Raw genomic sequence first — 25,768 nt, forward strand, 5'->3', positions numbered from 1 at the left:
AGGGCTAGTTAACAATAGCAATCATGCGAATAAAGCTTTACGTTAATAAGGATTTGCGACAGAGTAGTTTCGAAACAGAGAGATCGTTTGGAAGACTTCGCCAGATTCTCCACCAGTGTGGATTCACACACGTGCCGGGGTGGAAAAGTACCGAGAAACTGTACTTCAGTAAAAGTAGGAGTAGAAAGCTGAAAATCTACTTGAGTGAAAGTCAAAAAGTATCTACATTTAAACATACTCGAGTATGCTTACCCAAGAGTAAAACGTAAACATTTTTAACTGATGAAAAGAGCTAGCTCGCTAAGCAATCAGCAACCTAGCAAAACCTACAATTTGGCTAGCTAATGAATGAATGAATGAATGCTAAGGCACATTAGCAAGGAAAACAAAACTAAGATAACACGCTGATTTACTTAACTAAAAACTTAACTAGATAGCTAATATATCAAATTAATGTACAAAACTTAACCAGCTAGCTAATATATCAAATTAATGTACAAATCTTAACTAGCTAGCTAGCTAATATATCAAATTAATGCACAAAATTTAACTAGCTATGTTACCTAGCTAAATCACAAAACTAGCTAATTTACTAAACTTAAAGTTAACATACTTCTTTAGCTTAGATGGTGAATTTTAAGATGTTTAATTTTTTAGTTGGAGGCAAAAGAGACAACTCATACCATATGAATCGACTTAAATAATGTGTTTGAGATTTGTAACGAGTGTTTTGAGAGTCAAAATAAACATTTTTAGAAGTAAAATGTATGTTTTTTTCTCTTGGAAATTGAGTAAGAGTCATTATTCAATTTAAATAGTATTGTTCCACAGCGCTGTTGAATTCTCAAATCTGATTGGTCAAATCGGTAAGGAGACGTTTACTTAACATTTATGGAAGGAGTCTCCAGTGTCAGTGCACTGTTTGTAACAGTCAGTTTTCCGTAGGTCAGGATTCAATTAACACTTTCCAGTTTCTCTGTAACATGACAAGCTGTGTTGTTTTTGTTTTTTTTTTTTTTACTTCAAGAGAGAGAAAAAGAGAGGCTGATGAGGAAACGACAGCTTATAGCTCTTATAAGGTAAGCGATAACAGGAGCTACCATGTCTTATGGACGTTCCACAAACATAAATGTAACTATAAATGGTTAAAAATATGACATGCTGCTAATTAATATATTAAAAACTGTAATTGTTGGCAAATTGCCATGGTATAAGTATACTTCTGTACATGCTGTTATATGAAAATAATCAACTTACTAGTGATAACAGTAATTTCACGTCGGGTTGCATCTGTTTCTATTTAATTACTGTACGTTGTGTATAAAAGTTACAGTGATAAATGTCCGAAGATTAAATGTCGATAGAGTACTAGCGTAGATAGCTACATCTTTTTGCTCATTGGCAACTATAGTGCTGATCTTAACTATCAAAATATTCTATTCATTAGTGTTAATAATGCCACAAATTCACCCCACAAGTGTGGTTATGGTTGTTGTTGTTGTACAAACTTGTCACTTGGTGCAGGGAAGTCCACCAATTTAGCCAAAGCGTTCATAGGTAGGCGGTTATAACGTTATTCATTTGTAAGCAAGTTTCCATAGTATGAAAATGGATAGGCATTATTCCCGATAGACTTTATGAACAGTTTAGGTAAAGGTAAGGGAGTAGTGTCTCTCCATTTTCAGTTTGGATGGATGAATTTCAGTTTTTAACCTTTAAAAAAATCCATTTTGGGATGTAATTACTCTTTAAAGAAAGAGACATAAAACAAGACTGATAAACTTCATATGGACTTGCACTAATTCTAATGAAAAATGAAAATTTGCATGTATTGACAAAATGCCTTGAGGTGTTATAGTGAAGTGATTGCTCTGGCAGAAACAAAAATGACCCAAAAAAGCTAAAGAAAGTGTGAGTGGAATCGAAGTGGTGGGCGAGTGATCGGTCCTTAGCAAGTCTCATGTTCCAGAAAAACATCATTGGTGGCCAGCAGCAGAGGCTGGGTCGAAGCTGTGGTGCTGCCCACTGAGCTCAGCCTCTGAGACGGTGCTCTCTGGAGGTCTGGACAATCGAATGACTCGCTGATACTGCTCTCTCCGTTAGCACTGAGATTCAAGTACACCTGTTGAGGGGGGTAGAACAATGTTCTATATTGCCAATGTCTCTGTATACAGTACATTTAATGTGATGATGAACTGACACCACGGTTTTCAGGTTTTTCTACCATTTCTGTGCCTCAAACAGGAAATGGGAACTAATTGTGAGGGGAAACTGAAGAACCATTGGACCATATACACCATAGGATTGGTCCGAGGAATCATTCTAGCCAATTGTTTTGATTTACCACATCATACCTATTTTGCGTGATTGAATAAAATCTCAGTTCAACTGTTCGACAGTCCAAGATATCCAAGATATTTGTTCCAATTTTCCAAAAGTGGCTCCCTGAAAGTCCTGGAGTTCAAACTAACAATCTTTTAATCTTTCATGAAACGTGTAACACTTACATGTTTGGTGGCTTCAGAGAGCAACATTTCGGTCCTCTCTACCAATTTCCTGAAGGTTGGTCTCTTCAGAGGATCAGCGCTCCAGCACCATCTCATCACCTCGTAGCTAGAAATACACACAATCAAAGATGGCTGGTTGTGATATCATTATTATTATTATTATTATTATTACTGAAGCCACTATGACTGAGACACGGGAACACACACATTCATTGATTTTTTTAAGTGGGACAAGTCTGTAATTAAGCTGCGTCTCGCCCAAATAGTTAGCACGGTGAACAGAAAAGCTGTGAATGCCCTTAGCCAGCTCTTTCATTCAGTCAGATCCAGAAGATATAGAGAATTAACATATGCAAGCAGCATCCATTCATAATTGTTAAACTCATAGGTGCTTCAAGTTCCTCACATTTCACTTGGAGCAAATTCCGGCTCACTCATCCTGTACCCATCCTGTATCATCTTGTAGAACATGGAACCAACTGGAACTCCAGGATATGGGCTGTTACCTGTGGGTGATAAGGAATCTTCTTTGTTTTGATGGTCTCTATATCCAGCATAAATATAGGAAACCTAGATACCGCATTAGCTACAGTTGATACATCAACACCTTGGAAAGATTCGCTTATAAGCCAATGGAAGTAAGCAAATTTCTGTTTAGAGCTACATTTAATGTTGTGGAATGTCCATAAATCAGGTTAGTTCAAGTGATGACTTGTGTTATAGCAGCTATAAACAATTGTTCCCTCACCCTCACTGGTTACAAAGCACTGACACTGGAGACTCCTTACAAAAATGATAAATCTCCTCACAGAAAACATCACTCTATGAATGATTACAAATATTTAATCCATTTATTTGGAGCATCTAGCATACAAGTCCATATGAATTAGCTGTCACTATAGACATGATAATGTATATAAACCTGTGACTTGCCTTCCTTTCATAGAAAACTAATGAACAACTAATTCTGACCAATCAGAATCAAGAATTCAACAGCGCTGTGTTATAAAAAGAGTTAAACTCACCTACCCATCTGCTATAATCTAACCTTGACTTCAGTATTAATTGAAAATAGATATATTGTCCAAGCTTTTCCCTGTGAAAAGTCATCATTTTTATCTTGCTCTGAGTTGTCAGTTATTCTTACATCCAAATGTTGCACAGTGTATCACCATTTTTCACAAAAATCTTGATCCATTCACTGGAGTAAATCCCAATCCCAATCCCAATCCCAAAGATCTGTGAGACATCATGTTATATAGTATAAATTTTTCTTGTCAAGCATACCTAGAGAGAAAATCTCCCACAGTAAGATGCCGTAGGACCAAACATCACTTTCAAATGTGTACACACATGAAAACAGGCTCTCGGGAGACATCCATTTGACTGGAAGACGTGCCTGTAAACCAAACATATCATTGGTAATTGGCGTCATCATCAATGAACAAAGATATATGGGTTTAAGTGAGATTCTTTCTAAAAGGTTTTTTAAATGATGACATTAATATGGTGGCCATTTCTGTTTTCTCACTCTCTCACAATTTATAGTAAACCGTATTTCTTCGTAATTTAGATCAATCTATGAAACAGGTCTAATGTAGAGCAAAGTCAATGATGTGTATGCAAAGTTATGAGGAGAGTAAATAATAAAAACTCACATTTCCCCTCAAAACATAGTTGGAGTCCTTGGTGATGTCTCGAGCCAGGCCAAAGTCACAGATCTTGGCGATCCGACCCTTAGTCAGTAAAATGTTTCTTGCCGCCAGATCTCTATGGATACACTGTCCATATGCAAAGAAAGTGGTTTATACACACACACACACATACATATATAAATTATATAGATATAATTTTGCACATACACCTAACTTACATTTTTGGATGTGAGGAAGTCCATGCCTTTGGCGACTTGGTAGGAGAAGCTGAGCAGATCCTCAGTATCAATAGACAAGTTATCCTTATCATCACTCCATTCTGAGAGAAAGAAAGAAAGAAAGATGGTTGTTATCTAATTTGTTCAGTTTAATGAATTTCATACTGATGTATTTGGCTTTACCTGTTTGTTTAGATTTCTTCTGATAGGACCTCATAGGCATGTAGCCGTTTTCTGTGCCTTCCCTAACACACACACACACACACACACACACACACACACACACACACACACACATGCAGATAACAGTGGACAGACTGTACAATATGAACTCACAAACAGTTATGGATCAAAAGACATTTATACACCGATATACAACCCCCTCTGAAAGTATTGGAACAGCAGAGCCAATCTTTTTGTTTCTGCTATACACTGAAGACATTTGGGTTTGAGATCAAAAGATGAATGATGAGACAAAGCAGAGTCAGAAATTCAGCTTTCATTTCCTGATATTTACATCTAGATGTGTTAAACAACTTAGAACATGGCACCTTTGGTGTCAGACCACCAAAGCGTTAGGTGAGCAAATGTATTGGAACAGATAGTCTTAAAGTAAATTAAAGTAAATAACCATTGTTTTCCTTGGCCGACCTGTTCGATGTCTGGCTGTTAGTACACCAGTGATTTCTTTCTTTTTCTGGACATTCCAAAGGCATAGTAAATTCACTATGCCTAATGCTTCTCAGCCCCTCTTTTCTCAGCTTCAGAATGTCTTGCTTTTGTCCCATAGACAGCTCTCTGGTCTTCATGTTGGTTTATCCTTTTTAACAACAAATGCAGTTTTCACAGGCCAAACCCAGGGCTCAAACCAAGAGCAGGCATTCAGAGCTATAAATTGTTTAAACAATCAATCTAACAGGGCACACCTGGGCAACAGGAAACACCCATCAGTCACATATTCCAATATATCAATCACTTGAAAAATGGGTGGGTTCAAACAAAAGGTGCGATGTCCTAAGTTGCTTAACACATCTAGATGTAAATCAAAAGAACTGGCTTTGCCATTCCAATACTTTCGGAGGGGACTGTAGATATAGAATCGTGACAGTTACATGTACATATGCATAAATTTACACAGGTATGTCTTTACCTTGAAGACTGTGTCTGGCTTAGAAGGTTTTTATAATATCCATCTCCTGTTTTAGAGCTGAAAAACGCATCCCTCTTTCTCCTCAGAAAGTTCAGCAGGTCACCATAACAGCAGTACTCTGTTATCACCAGAGTCGGGCCTGTTCCAGAGAGAAAGGTTTTACAAATATTCAGTAATATCCCCAAAACTGCAGGTAACTGGACAATTTTAATCACTGCTGATGACGTATTGTGAAGATGGAATCTGGAGATCAAATCTAGGGCGTGTTTTTCTCTGTGTAATCACCTGACAATATTTTAATTGATAGGCTGCATGAATCTACAGTCTGGGCTAGAAAGAAATCAGCCCAAGTCTCGCTTTTCTGTGTATTTTTCTTGCAATCACCAGTGGTGCTGTTGCTTTTGGTTCCACAAAAATCCAAAATAATCTGCCTTATGGCATTTATTAATCACAAATAAACAGCCCTACTAGCTCATTTACACCATACTGAGGCAGAAGGGGTGTGGTCAAGTGTCAGGTACGAATGGGAGGAGAAGTCATGGCGAATGAATGGGTAATTGAATGAATGTGTACACCTGTGTGCGATTAACATGGATTATATTTATACACTATGTGTCTTGCTGCTATACGGTAAGGAGAAAGGAGAGAGAGAGTCTGTATTGTAGAGCGGAGTGTGAGAATCAGTGTCCCAGACAATATCTTGCTGAGCTTATATATGTATTTATACCTACTTTACACTCTAGAAACAGATTTTGCTCAGTAAAATAAGGTCAAACTCTCCCCTTTAGCTTTCACTGAGCAATCCAAATTCAAAAACCTGACTTTGAACTCTGGCTGAACTTTGAACACATTAACCTCTTACCTCCTACAGTACAGGCGCCAAGCAGGTTGACAATATTCATGTGGTTGCCAAGGTAACTGAGAACCTTCAGCTCTGACATCAGAGCTTCCTTTTCAGTGGAGTGAGCGCTCGCTGTGGTAACACACACACACACACACACACACACATATATGCGCATGCGCATACAATACAAACACACAAACAAAAAAAACAAGGAGAAATCAGTAAGGAGACATTGGGAGGAGATAATCAAATCAGTGGAAAGGGCTCTTGGACTGAAAAATGGGCTCTATGTCTGTATACACACACACACACACACACACACACACACAGATACATACGCTTGAGCATCTTTACAGCCACAGTGGTGACTGTGTCAGGTGAGCTAAGACCATACGCTGTAGCTGCCACCACTTTACCAAAAGCTCCAGCGCCAAGGATTTTACCTGCACGCAAACACAAACACACATTTTGACAAGTTTTAAAAAGATTTTATGAAATCATCATGAAGCATAAAGCATTCGTTTGTAACTTTAATGATAGATAGATTAAAAAAGAAAAATTCCCAGTTACCAAAACGCAGCCTCTCTCTTGGAAATTCCCACTTGGGATCATAAGGCAGCTGGGTGGGGTCAATATAGGTATAGTTGTTACCATGGATACTGTCAATCACCTTCCAGTGGATCTCATACTTGGGTTTCTGTGGTTAAATCAGAGAGTAGGCAGGCAAGAGAATCAATGTGAGGGAATTGAATTCGTGTGGTTTACAATGGAACTTTCATCTAAATCAAATCGGATTTTCAGCGCTAAACATTATGTGCACTTAAAATATTATCGTTAATTAGTGTATTTTATATGCAATGCCTAAGAGGTTGTTTGCTTCTATGAAGCTTCGATTTCATATCTTATCACCATATCTTTACACGTCACAGCACAGGTTTAGAGAAATGCCATGTAATGCAATTCCCTTTATTGAGAGTTTGATTAATCAAAAAAATTGGATATGGATATAAAATTATTATAAATTAAAATCTGCGAAAAAAATGTGTCTGTGCTTGTTATTGAATTTATGCTTTTTAATATAATGAAGCTTTTGAATGATCTAAGAAAAATTCATCCTGGTTTTTCCTTATGTTTTCTTTTAAAAAATTTTATTATTATTATTATTATTATTATTATTATTATTATTATTATTATTACTTATGTTTACCTGCATGTACTTGTAGAGGAGTATGATTAGAAACAACATGAGCACTACAGAAGCTGTTACAACTCCAGTCAGCAGAGGGGTGAAGAGTTTATGAGGAACTGTGCGCTCTGCATGGAGAAACACAAACACACCATAATTACACACATAATTACATAATTACACACCGTAATAGCAGGACTGGACGAATCAGTAGCCAGGGACTTACAGATTACGTGTTAGGGCTATTTGATTTTCATTCACAGTTGCCTCGTTGTAACCTCATAGGTAAACATGTAAAGTGGGATGAAGAGAAGAGAAAGAGAAGACACCATAGCTCATAGCCAAACTCTGGTAAATGTTCACTTGCTGAACATGGAACACAAGATAGTCGCTTTTTCTGAGGATAAATGAAAGAGCTATCCGCCCTCTTCCTCATACATGAGCTCACAGATGCTGGCGATTGGCTGTTTTCAGCGTGATTGACAGGTGACAGAGAATGCCATCCGTCCCACCCAGACACCACGGTCAATTTTACTCTCCCTTGGGTCCCAGCCATGGATGGCTGCAGCGTTGTCCGGATTCGAACTTGTGATCTCCTGACGATAGGGTGTACGCTTTTAACTATCTAAGTAGCTCAACATACATTATTACATTATGTTAGCTTCTAATTTTTAGCCTATTCAATTAGGTATCCAGGCAACCAAACCGTGCAGCACATTAGAGCTTTCAGTTGCCCGGTGGTCCAGCTAATGAATTTATGAATGTCCACCCCTGTACAGGGTCACACATGTTTGTGGGCATCTCTCAGAAGAGCTTAGTGTGGTTATGAATCCGTGCAGTGCACACTCTGCACAAAATAATCCCTGCAAATCTGTTGAGTGCTATATGTGTGTCTGAGAAGTAAAGAAGGGATTAGCATGACCTGAGTGCTTGCCCGGATGTTAATAAGTTTCATCTTTCTCCCATTACTGTAATGTGTAGGAGCGTGTGTGTATGTGTGTGTGGTGTATGTGTGCACTGTATAGCTCACCGCTGATGGAGAAGAGTGTATACGCCTGTTCTCCCTGTGTGGTGGCCACACACTCCAGGGTGTGGTATCTTCCCTTGGTGATGTTGAGGCGGCTCTCCACCTCAGTGCGGCCAAACTTTGACACTGACATCGTCACTATGGCTGTGTCCTCATCTTCCTGTGTGGCGTTCATTAGCTGAGAGCATCTGGAAGAAGAGATTTTTTTTTAAATATAATCATTAAAATGATTGAAAATCGTATTTTTCGCACGAATGTGTTAATCCGTTTAACATCTCATTCAACATCCTTTTCCATCCATTGACTCATCCATTATAATTATCACAAATTGCCACAAATTGGTTTTGGTTCTTTCTCTGCCCCTGTCATGTCATTGGCTTGTTACTTGTTTGTGTTCACCTGTTTCGTGTTTCCCCTTGATTAGTTTGCCTATACTCTGCTGTTTCTGTTACTGTGAAGTCTTGCTGATTATATTCATATATATATGTCTGAGCCTGATGTTTCCATGTTCTAGCCTGTCTTTGTTTTGACCTTTGCTTGTTTATTTGACTTATGTTTACGGATATGCCTATGATTACCACCCCTGTGAAATACTTGGTATATTCCACAAGTCACACATTCAACAGGAATTTGCATTATTTATATATGATTTCCTGAAGATAATGGGAAGTACATAATGGAAGTATGTACTGCCATTCTTTTTTCTTTATTTTCTACTAATATAGTGATATTGACTGATGACTTCGCTTTAGAATTACAACCCTGTTATGTAAATCATAGACTGAAAGTAAATTCTAAAAACAAAATTTAAACAAATTTAAGCAAATCATTAGAAAGTCTTAATGTCATTGCGCCGTTAGTGTGGATGCTACTTTCAACACATTTTAAGAAAAAAATGCAGCCACTGTCCACAATAAAACCTTGAAAAAAAATTTAATTAACATCTTTTTAAATGGTTAAATGCATGTTTCCTGTGAGTCACAAGGATTAAATGGCACCGCAATCATAGAATCAGAAATGAACTGAAATTCTAACTAAAAAAAATGCATTCAGTAATAATAAAAAAAGAAATCAAATTGTGTAATTGACCTCTTTTATATGACGTCTAATAATCCCACTGGAATCATACCGTGTGTGTTGTGGTTCACAGTAGTACCAGGATATCTTTGGAGCAGGGTATCCTGACGCAACACACTTCACCTGTCCGTCAATCGGCCCCTCCTGAGAAACAATCATCGGCTTGCCTGATCAGAAAAGAGAGGGGGAGGTACATTACAGGTATGTATACTCTAGATATAATATTATCCCAGATGCCAAAATGCACCATTCCTGTCCCCTTTAACTCACAATTGACATGGACGAAGAACGACTTATTGACAGACGCATAATTATGACTGGCTGAGAACGTGTAGATCCCGCCTTCGGAGCCGTGAACACGGACCAACTTCAGCTCACTGATGTACCTAGAAATATTTTAATAACATTATTAGAATGATCAGAATTACACACTTCACTTTGGACATTCTGATGTTAGGTCAGAGTTTCACACATGGGGTGGAGTTTGAGTAAAACAGAGGCGTGTCTCAGTTACTCACGATTCTTAACTTGAACTTAAGTGCATTTTTGTCACAAGGTTATTTATTTAATTGTATCATGTGCTTATGTGGAATTTTTATGGATAAATGTATAAACAATACAGTAAGCGTAGCAGATGAGTGTTCGGTCAGCTTATCCTTCAAACCCTGCACTGAACCAATCAAAATAGTGAATTAATTTGTGTGATAAAATAGCTTATACCCTTATCCACCTCATTAAGTTGTGTATACAATTAATACAAAAAAAATGCATGCAAATAATAGGATGTGCTGCATCAAGTGCTATTTTGTAGGTTGAATAATGACGGTCAAAGCCATACTGCTAAATTAAAGCAGCTATGTTTAATGGCATCATTACAATTATGACTATTCCTGCAGCAATATATTTGCAATATTCTAGACTCCTGTTAGATGTTTAATTTAATGCTTGCCATCTTCTCATTCATATATCAGCATATTAGTCTTTTTTATTTTTCATTTTAAAAGGAAAAAAAATGCTATTTCATTCTTCGGTCCGCATTTTCTATCCCCTGATTTTTTTCAGGTTCAAAGGCTAGTGCTTGTGTTTAAAGGTGATTGCCTGGCAATCTGGCAACCTTGGTGGTGTGAATTTGCATAATCTAAATGGGGAGCCCTGAAAATCAACTTCAGCACGTGAGTAGCCGTATTCTGAGTATAAATAACTTTGCCTGCGTAACCTTTGGACTTCAGGTACCATTTAATTCACTAACTCTGAATACATCCCATTGTGAACATGATACAGTCATGGAATTTAAAGTATAATATATAGAAAGAGTGTTAAATAAAACGTATGTAGGTGTGTTTACCTATATTGCTGGTTATGTAGTGTGATGACATGCTCAGATGTGTTTTTAAGCTGCTGGTTGTTATAAGTCCAGTATGCAGAGCTTGGCTTGGGATATGAGGTCATCTCCACTCGCAGCGTCAGACTCTCTCCCTCTCGCACGTCCACGACCCTGTTCTCTCCTTCAGTTACATTAATGAAGCCACGTTCTGTAACATACCGACATAATCTGACCACCCCATAAAAGGCTTAGCTAAGACTCAAAGATATACAAGCCAACTTGTGGTTAATTCTGCTTGTGTGTGATATTAGAATACAATGCCGCATTGAGACACACGCACACTTAGACCATTGTTTCTAACCGTAAACGTCAAGGTGAACGGTCGCACTGGAGACACCCTTCTCATTCTGGGCTTGGCAGCGATAAATTCCAGAGTCGCTCGTCACTGCTGAGCTAATCCAGAGTGTAGATGAGCGCTTGTAACCCCAGGAACCAGGCAGGATGTGAGAGGCATGTGACTCCAGTGCGTTCTGAAACCACAAGGCATCAGGAGGTTAAAAGGAAAACCCAGCTGAGTTCTATCCTATCCTGAAATGACTGAGATAGTAATCTTTATAGTAAACATATGACCATCATTGGCATCCAAGATTTATTTTGTAAAGAATTTCTGAGCTCTTTCATCATTGACATATCAGTGTGTTTGCACTGAACAGTTTCCTACATTACCCACAATGCTATCTGACTACCTGCTGAGAGTGGTGCCAGTGGGATTTACCCCTTGCTTCATCTCTACCTAAAGAAAGCGATGCAGCGGCACTTTAGTCCTTTAGTCTGGCCAACTCTCTGACCTCCTCTTTCTCACCTTCTCATACAGATCAGCTTCCAAAGCTTCAAATTTCATGCTAATACCACCATCAACACCATCGTGCTCGTCATCTCCTACACTGCTAACTAGCCGAGTCGAGTCTTTGTAACCGCAAAAGCAATGTCCCCCTGTGACATCAGCATGGGATACAACCACTATCTTCTCACAAGGATAATGAAAGTACAGTGCCAACTGGCAAATTAGCACTGCAATCGCTAAACATTTGCCTTTAAAGTGTTTATGTACCACTCCTGAAGGGTAGCTCCACATCAAATGGAAGTCATGGTTGATGTTAGAGGTGCTGCAGATGAGCTCGAGCGCTTCGTCCTTCATCAATATCACGTTTTCTGATCTGGATAGACTTATTACTGGAACAGAATCTGGAACTACACATCCAAAAAAAAAAACACACATGGTACAATATAACACCTCACTGAATAACGTATTGTCTCCATAGCATTAAAGGCATCAATGCTGATATTTCCTAAGTAGGTTTTCATCCAAATGCACTATCACACTAACCAGCCTGTAGCACAGGTTGTAGCACTATTTTAATTAAAACCACAACAATGTTTTATTCTTGATTCTGATTGGTCAGAAGGTGTTGATTTTTTTTTCTATAACAGCGGCTCTGACAATAGTTCCCGCTTTGTTATTGTTTCTATGGTAACAACTTATATAGTGAATCTATTTCCATTTATTTAACATTTTTGGAAGGAGTCTCCAGTGTCGGTGCTTTGTAACGGTTAAAGGTGAAGCTGTAACTTTCAATCTTTCCAACATGGGGAAATCTTCAAGGCAGAGGGCTTTGTGGTTTCTCTGAAAGATAAGTTGCGTTTATGTTTTTTATAGCTATTAGAGCATAAACGATAGCAGTAACGAACTTGTTTCAAGGACGCTCCACAATATTCATCATAACTTTAAACAGATAAAATGTACTATGTGTCATTCTTTAATAGATATTATACTCTCTCTCTCTCTCTATATATATATATATATATATATATGTATATATATATATGTATATATATATAAGAGGAATAAAACAGGAATGCTATAACTGATTATTTTTCTATAACAGCACATCGCCATGTGTTTAATTAATTTTTTGGTCAACATGTTTTGGGCATAGCCATGGAACGAATGTGTGTGCCATGGGTGTGTACCTTCTTCATTTATTTGAAAAAATGTTTCCATCACGCTTTACTGCATCACCAGTATCTATCAACAGGACTATGTCAACTTGTCTGTCTCATCAAACACCTTTTCAATAGATTTGGGCATTATTTCAATTTTCTGGCAGTCCCAAATAATGTGCAAATTTCAAATTTGCATAAAAACAGGTTGATGAAAACCACACTTCTCTCTTCCTCCCACTATTAGCATATTGACAGACCTCGTCTCACGTTCACGTCGTACTGGCTTGACTTCACCGTCGTTCCACCCATGAGACCAGTGCAAACGTAGCATCCCTCAAACGCCTTGGTGATGTTATGGATGATGATGCCTTTCTGTGGGTCAGCAGTGAAGGAAAGGCCAGTTGGCACAGCGGTGCCACTACAGGTCAGTAGAGACAAATGGGTTACGGCTGGATCTGTCACTAAGCACGGCAAAGTGCAGTCCTCGCCCTCTCTCGCTAGCAATCCGTTCACCATGGAGCGTACAAACGCGCTCTCCAGATCTGTCAGGGAGAGAAAATGAGAGGGGTTATTTCTAAAATAGTATATATTTTCTGATCTATGGATCTATAAGGCTACAAAACAGCATGCACTGCTACTACGTAAGTGTCTTAAGAAATTAAAGCACGCTCCTCATCAAACAAATCAATTTCAACTTGGACAAACTTTCAAGGCTTGGACACAAGCCTAAGTGCTGTAGACATCATTCTCTGGTGCTGACACTGACTAAGCAGTCTGTAATGGACCAGCCAATGTAGTATATAGTAAAATGTATAGTACAGTATGCGTACTACTAATACATTTCCAATTAAAGTTTCTCGTAAATTGGCTGCATCTATTTACTAAATGAATGTGCAAAATGATGTGTAATTATACAAAACATCTAGGTAATTTATTAAGACTGAAGCCCTATTCGGATCGGATTAGTTTTACATGAGGAGGTGGTGTAACGTAATTATTCCTGGAGTATTACTGAGATTTTAGTCTTGTCAAATCCGTCATGTCAGTAATCTTTGTTTGCGGAAAGATTACGGAAAATCTGGAAAGATTACCTTCTGTAAAATGACCGTTAGAAATAACATCAAGTAATATACTGTATATCCCGTTCAAACTGACGTGTTAGTAAAGGTTCTGTTATATCCAGTGGGAAAAGAGGTTTCGTACGTTTTCTTCAGCATAACAACACACCTGGAAGCGCTCGCACTTTTCTGCTGTCGCACCACCGAGTTTAAAACTCGGAACAATAAAATATACTTACATGACGTCAAGGACAACTCTTCTGGGGGGTTTAGCTAAGTTATTAAGTTTAGCACAGGTTTAGCCTATGTATGCGTATTAAGGTCATGTGACCTACTAATGCATCGCCACCTATATATATATATATATATATATATATATATATATATATATAAGCATGGAATTTTTAGTGTGAAGGTCAGGTGTACATCAATGGTGAAATGAGAGAGGTCAGAGGTCAACAGCCAGACTGGTTCAAGCTGACAGGAAGTGCTACGGTAGCTCTAATAACCACTCTTTACAACCGTGGTGAGCAGAAAAGCATCTCAGAGTGCACAATGTGTCAAATGTTGAGGCAGATGTGCTACAACAGCAGAAGACCACATCGGGTTCCACTCCTGTTGGACAAAAACAGGAATCTGAGGATACACGGAGAGTTAAATATTGAAAATGGGTCTTTTTACTATATTCAAACGTCCAGTTTTAATGAACCTGTGCTGACAGGAAAGGATACCCAGCGTTGTCTTCTGTTGTTTTAGCCCATTTTTGTATTAAAGTGGCTGGTCTAGAAATCTTTTCCCACTATACATAATTTCCACAGATTACATACTATAGAAACCATTCAGTACAAAAGGTGTATAATCACACACACCTGATCTTTTGTGGTACAATGACCTATTAGGTACATCTATAATGTTGATATATCTACTGTTTCTAAGCTATTTCTATATAGAAACAAGTGTGTCTATGCAGGAACCATTTCGCAATCACGCTATTTCCATTCCCTTGTTGCAAACTAAACTAAACAGTAACGTCGAAATCAAACACAACAGAGAAAGAAAGCTAGGCCCATTCTAAGGTGTGGTTTCAACCTTTAGTCAACAAGTTGAATATTCCTGACAAGTTTGATTAAGCTCTTAATCCCAGACCCGGGTGGAAGAAACGGGGCAGTCGTACAGGCTACAGATACATGCACACCTTTCACATAAATGTAAATGGAGCTCTTTTCTCCTGTTTGAGTGCTCTCGCAGGTATAGCGGCCCATGTGTTGCGGCTGGACGGAGGCGAGGTTGATAACAGTGGCCCCATCTTCCGCTTGTTCTCCTTCGATCCTCCTGCCTTTATCCCGGTGCCACCGCAATCTGTCGGCATCAAACCTCGTGTTGTCTTCACAACGCAGCTCCAGCTGCCCGCCCTTTAGAATGACCAGGTGAGGAACATCGGGGGTGATGACTGGCTTGAACAAGCCTATGCAAGAGAATATATTAGTCAATTTATTGCTTTCTGTTTAACGTTAGAAGCTCAATGCTTAGCACGGTTGTGTGGCAGTCAGAAGATCACAAGTACTAGTTAGAAATGGTTAAAAAATACTGTAGTACTGTGGAAGCACAGAAGTGGTGTATTGTTGCTTCACTTATCACATTCATCGTACAACCTGAAGCACCTCCATGTCCCTGATCAGTTCGATCACATACACAAGAACAAAAGTCACACTATTTTATGTTTTTATGTTTTTTCAAATTCTTTCTTATCATATGCACAGAGTAGTAAACTGCGTTTACTAGCTGTTACAAAACAATACAGTTTATACAGTCTATAATATCAAGGTTCAGACAGTAGTTCTGGCTACAAGCTTCATATTATAAGTAAATATAATATAACAATAATATGATATCTTGTTGTCTTGTTATGGGAGACGCTCCACATAAACAGTTATTTAGCCTTTTTGGAAGGAGTCTCCAGTGTCAGCGCTTCGTAACAGCCAAACGTAAAGCTTTAACCTTAAATTGTCTGGCACTGGAAAGTCTTCAGGACAGAAGACGGTTTCAGCGTAACATGACAAGCTGTATTTTTTTGTCTTGTTCACTTTTTTAAGAGAGAAAAAAGAGAGGCTAGTGAGGAAACAACTGTTTATAGCTGCTGTCGTGTAAGTGATAACACGAACTCGCTTGTTTAATAAATGAAAATTGTCATTGTTGGAAAATTGCTGTGGTATAAAAAGAAGAAAAGCACTTCAGGAATGTGTCATTTTTATTGGAACAATACTCAGCTTTGTGGTGGTAATAAGTATCACGCTACCATGTTGCGGATTATTTTCCTATAACAGCACATCCTGAATTGTTTTAATCCTGCATTTTGACGGCTCTCTCATATCTATGTCATTTGTACATACATATATATATATATATATATATATATATATATATATATATATATATATATATATATATATATATATATATACACACACACATACAAAATGACAAATGTTTAGTGCTATATCTCTGCAAATTTTAAGGCTACTTTCTTAACCTACCTTACAAATGATGTAACACATGAATACCTTCAGGACATCCAGTAAAAAAAAAAAATGCACTTGGAGTTTAACATGCTCACGTGATTGCATAACCACAATCACATTACGCTTAAAAAATTTATGACTTTTGACAAAAAAATCCTCTCATTTGCATAACTGTTAGAAGCCTGTAGCAACATTTCTCTCTGCAAAGATTTATGTAGGCTTGAAAATCACATTCACAGAATAGAAACAATTAAGAAAAAAATACAACCTAGCATAAAGCTAACAGAAAATGCACACTAAAATGAACAAAAACATGAGCCATGTTAACATGCTAATTCAGGTATACTGGGACATGAGGTACATATAGACTTGTTTTTTTTTTTTTTTTGGTCTAAGGATGAAAGTAAAAGACTAAACTAATGAAAACAATGTCGCAAATGACTAAATATGCAAAAATATGTATTCAGTCAACAGCGATTTTAGCAAAACGGTTAACCTTTGGCATTTTTCCTTCACATTATAGATGATCAATCAAAGCATTGATGTAGCATGTGTCATATTTTTTGGATTTTTATATCCTTAATATATCTGAATCACCCTATTAAAATATTAAAAACTGTCATCGAGTGCCAGAGATTAGTCATTTCTCCCCCCCGAAAAAGGGCTTTTGTGGAGGGATTGCCCTGCCCAACACCTGTTGCTGCTAGCCATGCTGCTTAAATAATTCCCTCAGACATCTTAGACTGCGGTTATGCAAATAAAACAAAGTGAAGTGGGAAAACTGGCCAAATTACAGGTAGGTAAGCAAGTCTCGACGCCTCGCCTAGCAGGCCTACTGACAGCTAAGCACAAATGTGGTTTTTTTTCCCCCTCCCCGCTAACCAAAGATAAGCTTTACAGCTTACATACTATAAACCACTGGTGCTGATTGTTGCTTTGTTACACAGGAACACTGACTGATCCTGTTGCTCGTAGCTGCGTTCACTTCATTTAATACTCCCTCTCTAATTACAAGCTTATCAATTATGGAGAAACCTAACAAAACTCATCGAGGGCTAAGCGTCAGTTCCCATAAGAGTAATAACGGTGTTTGGAACAGTTTGGAAAAACTCCAGTTAGGTTTATTGTTGGAATAAACCTATTAAATATCAGCATCAGGGGGGAAAAAAGGTACTACACAAGGTACCTCTCCTGTCACTGGGCTTTCCTGTAAAGCTTTACTCTAAAAACGAATTACACTGCATTTAGGTATCATTATATATATATATATATATATATATATATATATGTGTATATATATATATATCATTTTGTTTTTTGTTTTGTTTTTTTGTGTTTTTTTTAAAAAAAAAGGATCCACAAAGATATTTCATAAATATTGCTAAAGGTGTGAGGTTACCAAGCCAGAGACAAGGAAAGATACAGTTTAGCACTTTTTTTTTTTTTTTTTTTCTGAGAGTATACATTCTGAGAGTGTTTTGAAGGGAGATGGAGGTGAAGCAGTTGGACATTTTACTGTGTAGTCTCTGCACAGTAGTTTTATACATATATATATATATATATATATATATATATATATATATATATATATATATATATATATATATATAAAAGATTGAGTTTAGCACTATTTTTTTTTCTGAGAGTATACATATCAGAAAATCTTACAAAGAGAATACAGATTAAAATATTAAAATGTCAAACTGCCCCACTTCTATCTCCCTTCAAATCATGTGACACACATGATTACTGATTTTATATATATATATATATATATATATGATCACATGTGTTTTGAAGAGAGATGGAAGTGAGGCAGTTTGACATTTTACTGTGTTGTCTGTGCACAGTAATTTTATATATATAATATAATATATATATATATATATATATATATATATGGGATCAGGCTGTTTTATAGGCTAAACATTTTTAAACATTTTTATTGCTCTAGCAGAAATAGTTTAAGAGTATAAGAGTATAAAAGACACAATTTGATCATCTTACCTGTTGGTAATGTAAATAAAAGTGTAACTGCGAATAGGATCCAAGCGCGTGCCATCTTTTTTGCCCCATGCATGCACGAAGAGTGTGACCGCTCGCGCCTCTCCTGGCGCTTTCCGCGTCGTCTTGTTGTGTGCGCGCGTGCGCGCGCGTGTGTGTGTGCGCGTGTGTGTGTGTGTGTGGGAGTGACGATTCCTTAAAACCTGACCTCGCGCAGGGTCTGTGAGGAGTGTGTTTGTGTTGGACAGCTGGTTGGTGTGCCACACACTAGACACTGTGCATGCACTTCCCGGAAATGAGGGCTGAGCTGTCGTTCTGGACAAAACTGTCCTCCGATATTCATTAGCTTAAGTGTCCGAAGTCACTGTCTGTGTCTAGGCGTCTCGTAAAGACATTCTGACCGTGACTTGTTTAACGAATCACCCTGTGTCCTTGCTCATGCACGCGCGCGCGCGCTCAAAAAAAAAAAAGTTAATATCTCAGGTCATCACTGATGACGTGACGGTCTGCTGCGTCAATATCATCTGTAGGGGAGTGTGTGAGAATGCTGATACATTAATGGTGTCCATTTCTTCATGGTGTTTGGTATTCTGTATCAGACTGACCACTATATGGTAGACCTCAGTTGACTTGAAACAGTGACCACATGTAGGGGCGTGGCCAGACATTACACAATGGGGTGGCCAAGTTAGACCCACTGACTTTATTGGGGTGGCAATGAAAGTAAGGTGGGGCAAAACACTAATCCACATGCATAGACAATGGCTATCAATCAATATTCTGATATTAATCAGCAATATTCGAAATTAGTATCGAGTCGTCTAAACGCCGCAATGTGATCCCAAATTCCAATTCCAACACCTGGAATATGCCTATTTTAATCAGAAATTTGTTGCATGTAAACACCTTATTCAGAAAATGCACTGAAAGGAGATATATGTGCATGCTCAGTCCGCAAGGAATTGTGGGTGCTAACAGATGCTTAGCAACTCAGGCATACTTTGAACAACCATGTATACAGGAATATTCCGATGCCTGTACGCATATAAACATAGTATTCAGAATAAGACTGCATCCCGAATATAGACCTTAAACGGAATTTGATGTCCATGTAAACGTAGCCAATGAAGTAACGTAGCTACCCCTGTCTGTGCATGGCCTGAGTAATGCTAGCATAACATTAGGCGCCATCTTACGAAGTACACTAGCATTACGAATTCAATATCATTAGCTAATGGTAGCTAATAATGAACTTAAGAAATCTAGTGTTATTGTTCGTTGTGGTCAGTGGGGCCAGGGAAGAGTTCGCGTCTTCTGTGTTAGCTAGCTAAACTAGCTTGTTCCTCGCCTTTGCACAAAGAACTTTCGTACTTCCGCAACTTGGCATTCAGTTATTATTCAAACTAGTCTACCAGAGTGAGATCTACCATACCATTACCATTTACCAATAATAATAATAATAATAATAATTCTTCCTGGGGTGGCCAGAGGGGTGGCCATGCATCACACTAGGGTGTCACTGGCCACCCCTTAGCTACCTCCATGCCTTTAAATTAATTTGGAAAGAACCAGGCATTCATCTTACTCATCTTCTACAGTGTGCATGTCTGTATGTCTATTTCTGAGGACGCCGGTACATGTGTGGTACGTCAGTGCTTGTGTGTGTTTGTGTATCTATATGTCCGCATGCGTATTTCTGAGAGAGGAAGAGAAAGAGGATGAACAAAAGAAAGGTGAAGATGCTGACTCACTGCCTGACTCTCTGGCAGTGAGTCACTCTAATCTCTATGGGCATATGATCACTTCTCCCTCCTCCCCCCCCTTTCCACAGAAAACACTATCCTTTACAACAACTATATCATTTCACATTAATCTGCCTACTGACCACTGAGCCTGTGTATGAGATAGATAGATAGATAGATAGAGAGAGAGAGAGAGATAGAGAGATAGATAGACTGTTTTTAAATTGTAAATTGACCTTGAGTGTTAGAAAGGTGCTATATAATTGGGATTATGATTACATTATTATAGATAGATAGATAGATAGATAGATAGATAGATAGATAGATAGAACCCCACCACAATTTCCCTTTCACAACAATAATTCCATGCCACTGGAACTGGTTAATTTGCTATGAAAAGGACGTCATCTTATCATTTCTCTGTACTGAGAAGAGTGATGAGGTGACAAAGAAGTAATACACTTTCACCAACAATTAATCACATGAAATATGCTAACTGCTGTAAACAAATACTACAGAAAGAATGCTCGGTCTATTAATTACAGTAATTACCTGGCGTCATTAGGCGTACTCCAGATCATTATCATTACTTTCAGATGAACAGTGTGACTAAAAGCCTGTGGTCTGAGGAACATACAGCGAAGTAGTGAAGGCCTACAAATGTAGATTAATATGCTGTGCATTAGAATTGTTTATTCTGGGGAACAGAAGTACAATCTAGAAGAACTCAGATGATGAATTGCAGATGATGAATTCATTATTTTCTCATTTGATTGTGTGGTTGCTACTGTTGCCTCGTGAACCTCCGGGGTTGGGGGTTCAATTCCTGCCTCCGTCCTTTGCGCGGAGCTTGCATGTTCTCCCCTTGCTTTCTTCCTGGTACTCCAGTTTCCAATTGACCTTAGTGTGTGTGTGTGTGTGCGATTGTGCCCTCCAATGAGTTGGCACCCCGTCCAGGGTGTCCCCTACCTTGTGCCTCGAGTCCCTTGGTATAGGCTCCAGGCTCCCTGCAACCCTGTTTAGGATAACTGGTACAGAAAATGGATGGATGGATTGTGTTCATGATATTTCTTTGCTTAAGGAACTTGCTTTTAATACTTCATTTCACTTTCCTTTACTTCGAGCTACCAACTATTCCAGTGTGGACACATCCATGGTCCACTGTTTTGGACAATTCCTACCTTCACTGTGTGTTTCATGAGAAATGTGATCTCATGAAGCATCCCATGTAGCTACCCTTCACACAGGAAAGCTTTCCATGTCTCTTCCTTATCGCTTCTTTCACCTCCATGTCTACACTCTAAAGTAATCCTTGAGTAGAGAGGCCATTGATGAGAGCTAGTTTAATGGAGGATGATGGTAACCTAATGAAGTTTGCCCTGTTGGGTTATTGCTGACTGTGCAGAAGACCCCAGTCTACCAAAATCCAAAGCTCATCAGGCCCTACATCCCATTACAACATAATCAGGGTATAGGATGGTGTCTTCCATAGTGGTTTTTAAGTGTTTACATGTCTTCAGACTGAGAGCGCATTGGTTTTGTGGTCCACTTTCACTTGTTCTTTCCATGGATGTTGTGAACTCGTTTGACCTGCACTGGACAAGACCAAAGTTACAGTATTTTTCAAACAAATAGCTTTTTTTTTCAGTATTTGCCCCATAATACCTTTTTCCAATTGTGTTCCAAGAAGAAGGTTTGAATTTTATCACCTCACGATATACAGAATAATAAGGAAAACCAGATGTAAGTTATGTACATTTAAAAAATAATTACTTGAGAGAAAGAAAGAGTGGTTAGTGATGAGAGATGAGAGATGAGAGATGAGAGAGACTTCGTATAGCTGATCGGAATGCGGTGGAGAAAAAGGGACAAGGAATACATTAGTACAAAGAGAGCCATGAGAGTAATTATACTGGCCTGTTTACATTAACGCCGGACCATCTAGAAGCTTTTATGACTTTTCTCATAACTGCATTAAAAAGCATTAAAACACATTCCAGCATGCATTAAACCCATAAACTACTGCCAAACCACAAGTCCAGTCATTTGACTTGCACAGTTAGCTTAGCGGGCACCGCTGCTGCTCTTCTGGTCAATATATTTCCACTTCACAATCGATATTATAAGACGCTGTAACCACAAAAAGAACAAGTTGTTGTAGTGCGTATACTTTACCAATGTAGGTATTGATGGGGTAGTCGCTGAAGTTTGAAAAGGATATTATATTTGATCAATCACAGTACATCATGAAGTCAAAGATTATTTATATTAATATTAATATTAATATTAGTACATTTCCCTGTCTAGAGATTAGACAGAATTTGACAAACACACAGCTAAGGGAGAAGAAATATGAAATCTAATTAGGTGACATTGGTGTTATTGTAATTACATAGTAAATTGTGTTACAGTGATAAGTCAGGAATAAAACACTATATAATAATAATAATAATAATAATAAAATCATTTTTAAAAGGTGAGGATTATCCAATGAAGTGTTTTATATGAAGTGCTTGTCTACCACTGCACCTTTGATTCATTAAAGTATAACATGTCATAGTTTTTATTCGTTTCTAGTTACTTTATGGAATGATTCCATTAATATATTATTGTATATGGTTATATTAATATAAACCTTGGAGCTGGATATACAGCTAGTGCTTCTGTTATGTAAGGAAGATCAATGCTGATCGATGTCATGCTATTATAATTTAATGTTATGGAATATTAGTTGCTGGAAAGTTAGTTCCTGTTTTCATGTACGTTATAGCTGCTATAAGCAGTCACTCCTGCTGTTTTTTTTTTTTTTTTTTTCTTGAAGTAGATAAGACCAGAAAATGCGGCTTGTCATGTTACCGAGAAACCAGAAAGTGCAAAGTTGCCTATCCTGAAAAATTTCCCATGGGGGAAAACATACTAACCATTACAAAATGCTGACACCAGACTTCTTTCATAAATGGTAAATAAATATCTCCTTACAAAATGCTACACCATATCACCGATGACACTTTTTTTTTCTTCGTTAAATAAACAGCATGTTATTATTATTATTATTTATTATTAGCCTTAGATCATGTGGAGCGTCTGCCATTACAAGTGTATGTTGTTACTATGGAAACGATATCAAGGGTGATAGAACAAGCGCATTAAATATATACCTGTGATTTGAATTACAGCCGGCACTACTGTCAGAGCTGCTTTTATAGAAAATTCGACTTGAGGATTTGCGGTATAAAACGTATAACAGGTGATTATGGAGGAATCTGTAAGGATCAGTGATGAAATGTCTCCCTCTTGTGATTAAAGCAACCAACCGGCTAGAACTGGGAGGCGGATCATTTCCAATGTGCTGACATAATCTTGGTTGTTGTTGTTGTTGTTGTTGTGTGGCACATTGTTTGTCTTTTATCCATTATTAACTGTGGTTAATTCATAATAATCAGAATAACCTTGCCTACATGTCCATGTGTCCATATATATGTATATATATATATATATATATATATATATATATATATATATATATATACATATGCGAAACTATGAGGACTATCATATAGCAAATCATCACAATCTATATGATACTCATAAAGTTGGACATACAGTATACTTACATTTACAAACGTTTACATACACCTAGGCTAAAGACGTTCAAACTCAATTTTTCACAGCTCTACACATTTCATGTTTTCATTTGCTAATCAATTAAGGTTTCTACTTTATTTCCATAAGAGGTCATTTTAAAATAATAGCTAAGAGACAGATTTATTTCAGCTTTTATTTACTCTATCAGATATTTAGCGGGTCCAAAGTTTGCACACACTTTGTTAGTATCTGGTGGCATCACCTATCACCTTTTAATTGCTTGAACTTTAATTGCTTGAACTAGCTTTTCACAAGTTACTCTCATAGTACTTTCCTGGAATGTTTGCCCATTCTTCCTGACAGGTGTAACTGGTGTAACACAGTCATGTTTGTGGGCCTACTTGGTCAGACACGGTTTTTCAGCTCAGTCCACAAATTTTCAGGTCATTTTGTGATGGTCATTTCAATACTTTCACTTTGCTACCTTTAAGCCATTTTGTTACAACTTCATTCAGATATGCTTAGGATCATTGTCCTGCTGGAAGTCTTGAAAGTTCAACTTTCTGGCTGAAGTCTTGAAGATAATCTTCCTTCTTCATGATGCCATCTATTTTCTGAGGTGCACCAGTCTCTTTTCCAGCAAAAAAAAAACACGATGCTGCCACCCCCATGCTTCACATTTGGAATGGTGTTTTTTTTTTTTTTTTTTATAAAAAGGTCAAACAGATCAATATTTATTTTGACCAGATAGTACTCCTCCACCTGCAAACTTCAGTCTGGCCCTTTTTAATGCCAGTCTTGGAGTAAGGAGCTTCTTCCTTGCATGACAACCTTCCAGGCCACGGTGATGTAGGACTCTCTTAATGATGGTGGATGTACATATCGGGCACCTGATGCCTCCAACTCCTTTGTTCCTTTGTTGTTGTCTTGGGGTTCAGTTGAACCTTTCGGACCGAAGTTCCCTGGGAGTTCATTTGTGCCTCGTTCTTAAATGATGTAGTGTCTGTGAGCTCCCAAAGTTTTTAGATTTGCATACAGTTGGTTGTGCAGATGCTCCAGGTACCTTCAGTTGTTTGGAAATTGTTCCTAAGAAGGAACTGGACACAATGTTGAGATTTGCATTTTTTTTTTCTTGGCTGAGTTGCTCCCAATTAACTCCTAATTAAGACAATTGGCCAATCAGAAGCTTCTTAAAGTCAATACATCAATTTTAGGAATCTTCCACACTTGGTTTAGAGACAGTCGACTTGGTTTATAAGCCCACTGGAATACTGACATAATGAATTAAAGCAGAAATAAATCTGTCTCTAATCAGACTTAATAATCCTATATTTGTTTAAATGCTTTCTAATTAAGAGAAATATTAGTTGATTTTTGCCTATATTCAAGATATTTGTATTTGCTAAGCTGTCATTTTTTGGACTGAAGCATGGAAAGAAGGAAAGCCACTAACACACTTGTTGTGATAAAGGATATTTCACATGCAAGCCAGTTTCACAACTGCCACTGTAGTGAAGTATCTCTCACTGTTCTACATGGCCAAGACCCACTTACCTCTGACCTTTATCTTCATTATTCATTTGACGAGGTTATGGCGCTGAAATATGGAGACCTCACGTTGTGCACTGATATGCTGTGCACCATATTTTATTAGCTGTAGACTACAGGCCAAGTTTATGAGCTAAAGGATAAATAATAACAAAACAGCGCATTGGTTGCATTGTGTAAAATTTGTGCACCCAAGCATATGGTGAATAAGAGGATTCAATTGCATGGCGTGTGTGTGTGTGTGTGTGTGTGTGTGGGTAGGTGTGGGTGTGTGTCTTGTTTTTATATCTACCAAATATCCAAGTGTCCAAGGCATGTTT

General features: G+C 37.9%; 1 protein-coding gene across 1 annotated transcript; it reads right to left on the reverse strand.

Moving 5' to 3' along the window:
* Positions 1–996: 996 nt before the first annotated feature.
* On the reverse strand, positions 997–18,966 carry kitb (KIT proto-oncogene, receptor tyrosine kinase b). Its single transcript, XM_026943270.3, has 21 exons — positions 18,577–18,966; positions 15,246–15,515; positions 13,250–13,534; positions 12,100–12,239; positions 11,350–11,518; positions 11,010–11,196; positions 9,935–10,050; positions 9,717–9,831; positions 8,591–8,775; positions 7,582–7,688; positions 6,945–7,071; positions 6,713–6,817; positions 6,393–6,503; positions 5,531–5,669; positions 4,564–4,625; positions 4,381–4,481; positions 4,166–4,288; positions 3,795–3,906; positions 2,914–3,013; positions 2,508–2,613; positions 997–2,122 (listed from the first exon to the last, which is right to left on the reverse strand). Exons 1-21 carry the CDS (start codon positions 18,647–18,649, stop codon positions 1,949–1,951), a joined length of 2,907 nt encoding a protein of 968 aa, XP_026799071.3. The 5' UTR covers positions 18,650–18,966; the 3' UTR covers positions 997–1,948.
* Between the last annotated feature and the right edge of the window lie 6,802 nt (positions 18,967–25,768).

Source organism: Pangasianodon hypophthalmus, chromosome 28 (assembly GCF_027358585.1).
Source record: "Pangasianodon hypophthalmus isolate fPanHyp1 chromosome 28, fPanHyp1.pri, whole genome shotgun sequence".
NCBI lineage: Eukaryota > Metazoa > Chordata > Actinopteri > Siluriformes > Pangasiidae > Pangasianodon > Pangasianodon hypophthalmus.

Bases quoted from the DNA above. Each gene is read 5' to 3' on its own strand.
- kitb (XM_026943270.3), bottom strand. From the start codon at position 18,649: ATGCATGGGGCAAAAAAGATGGCACGCGCTTGGATCCTATTCGCAGTT. The intron at 10,051-11,009 runs GTAAACACACCT...AAATATTTCTAG, and splicing joins CTACATAACCAGCAATATAG to GTACATCAGTGAGCTGAAGT. The intron at 9,832-9,934 runs GTGAGTTAAAGG...TTTTCTGATCAG, and splicing joins GTTCTTCGTCCATGTCAATT to GCAAGCCGATGATTGTTTCT.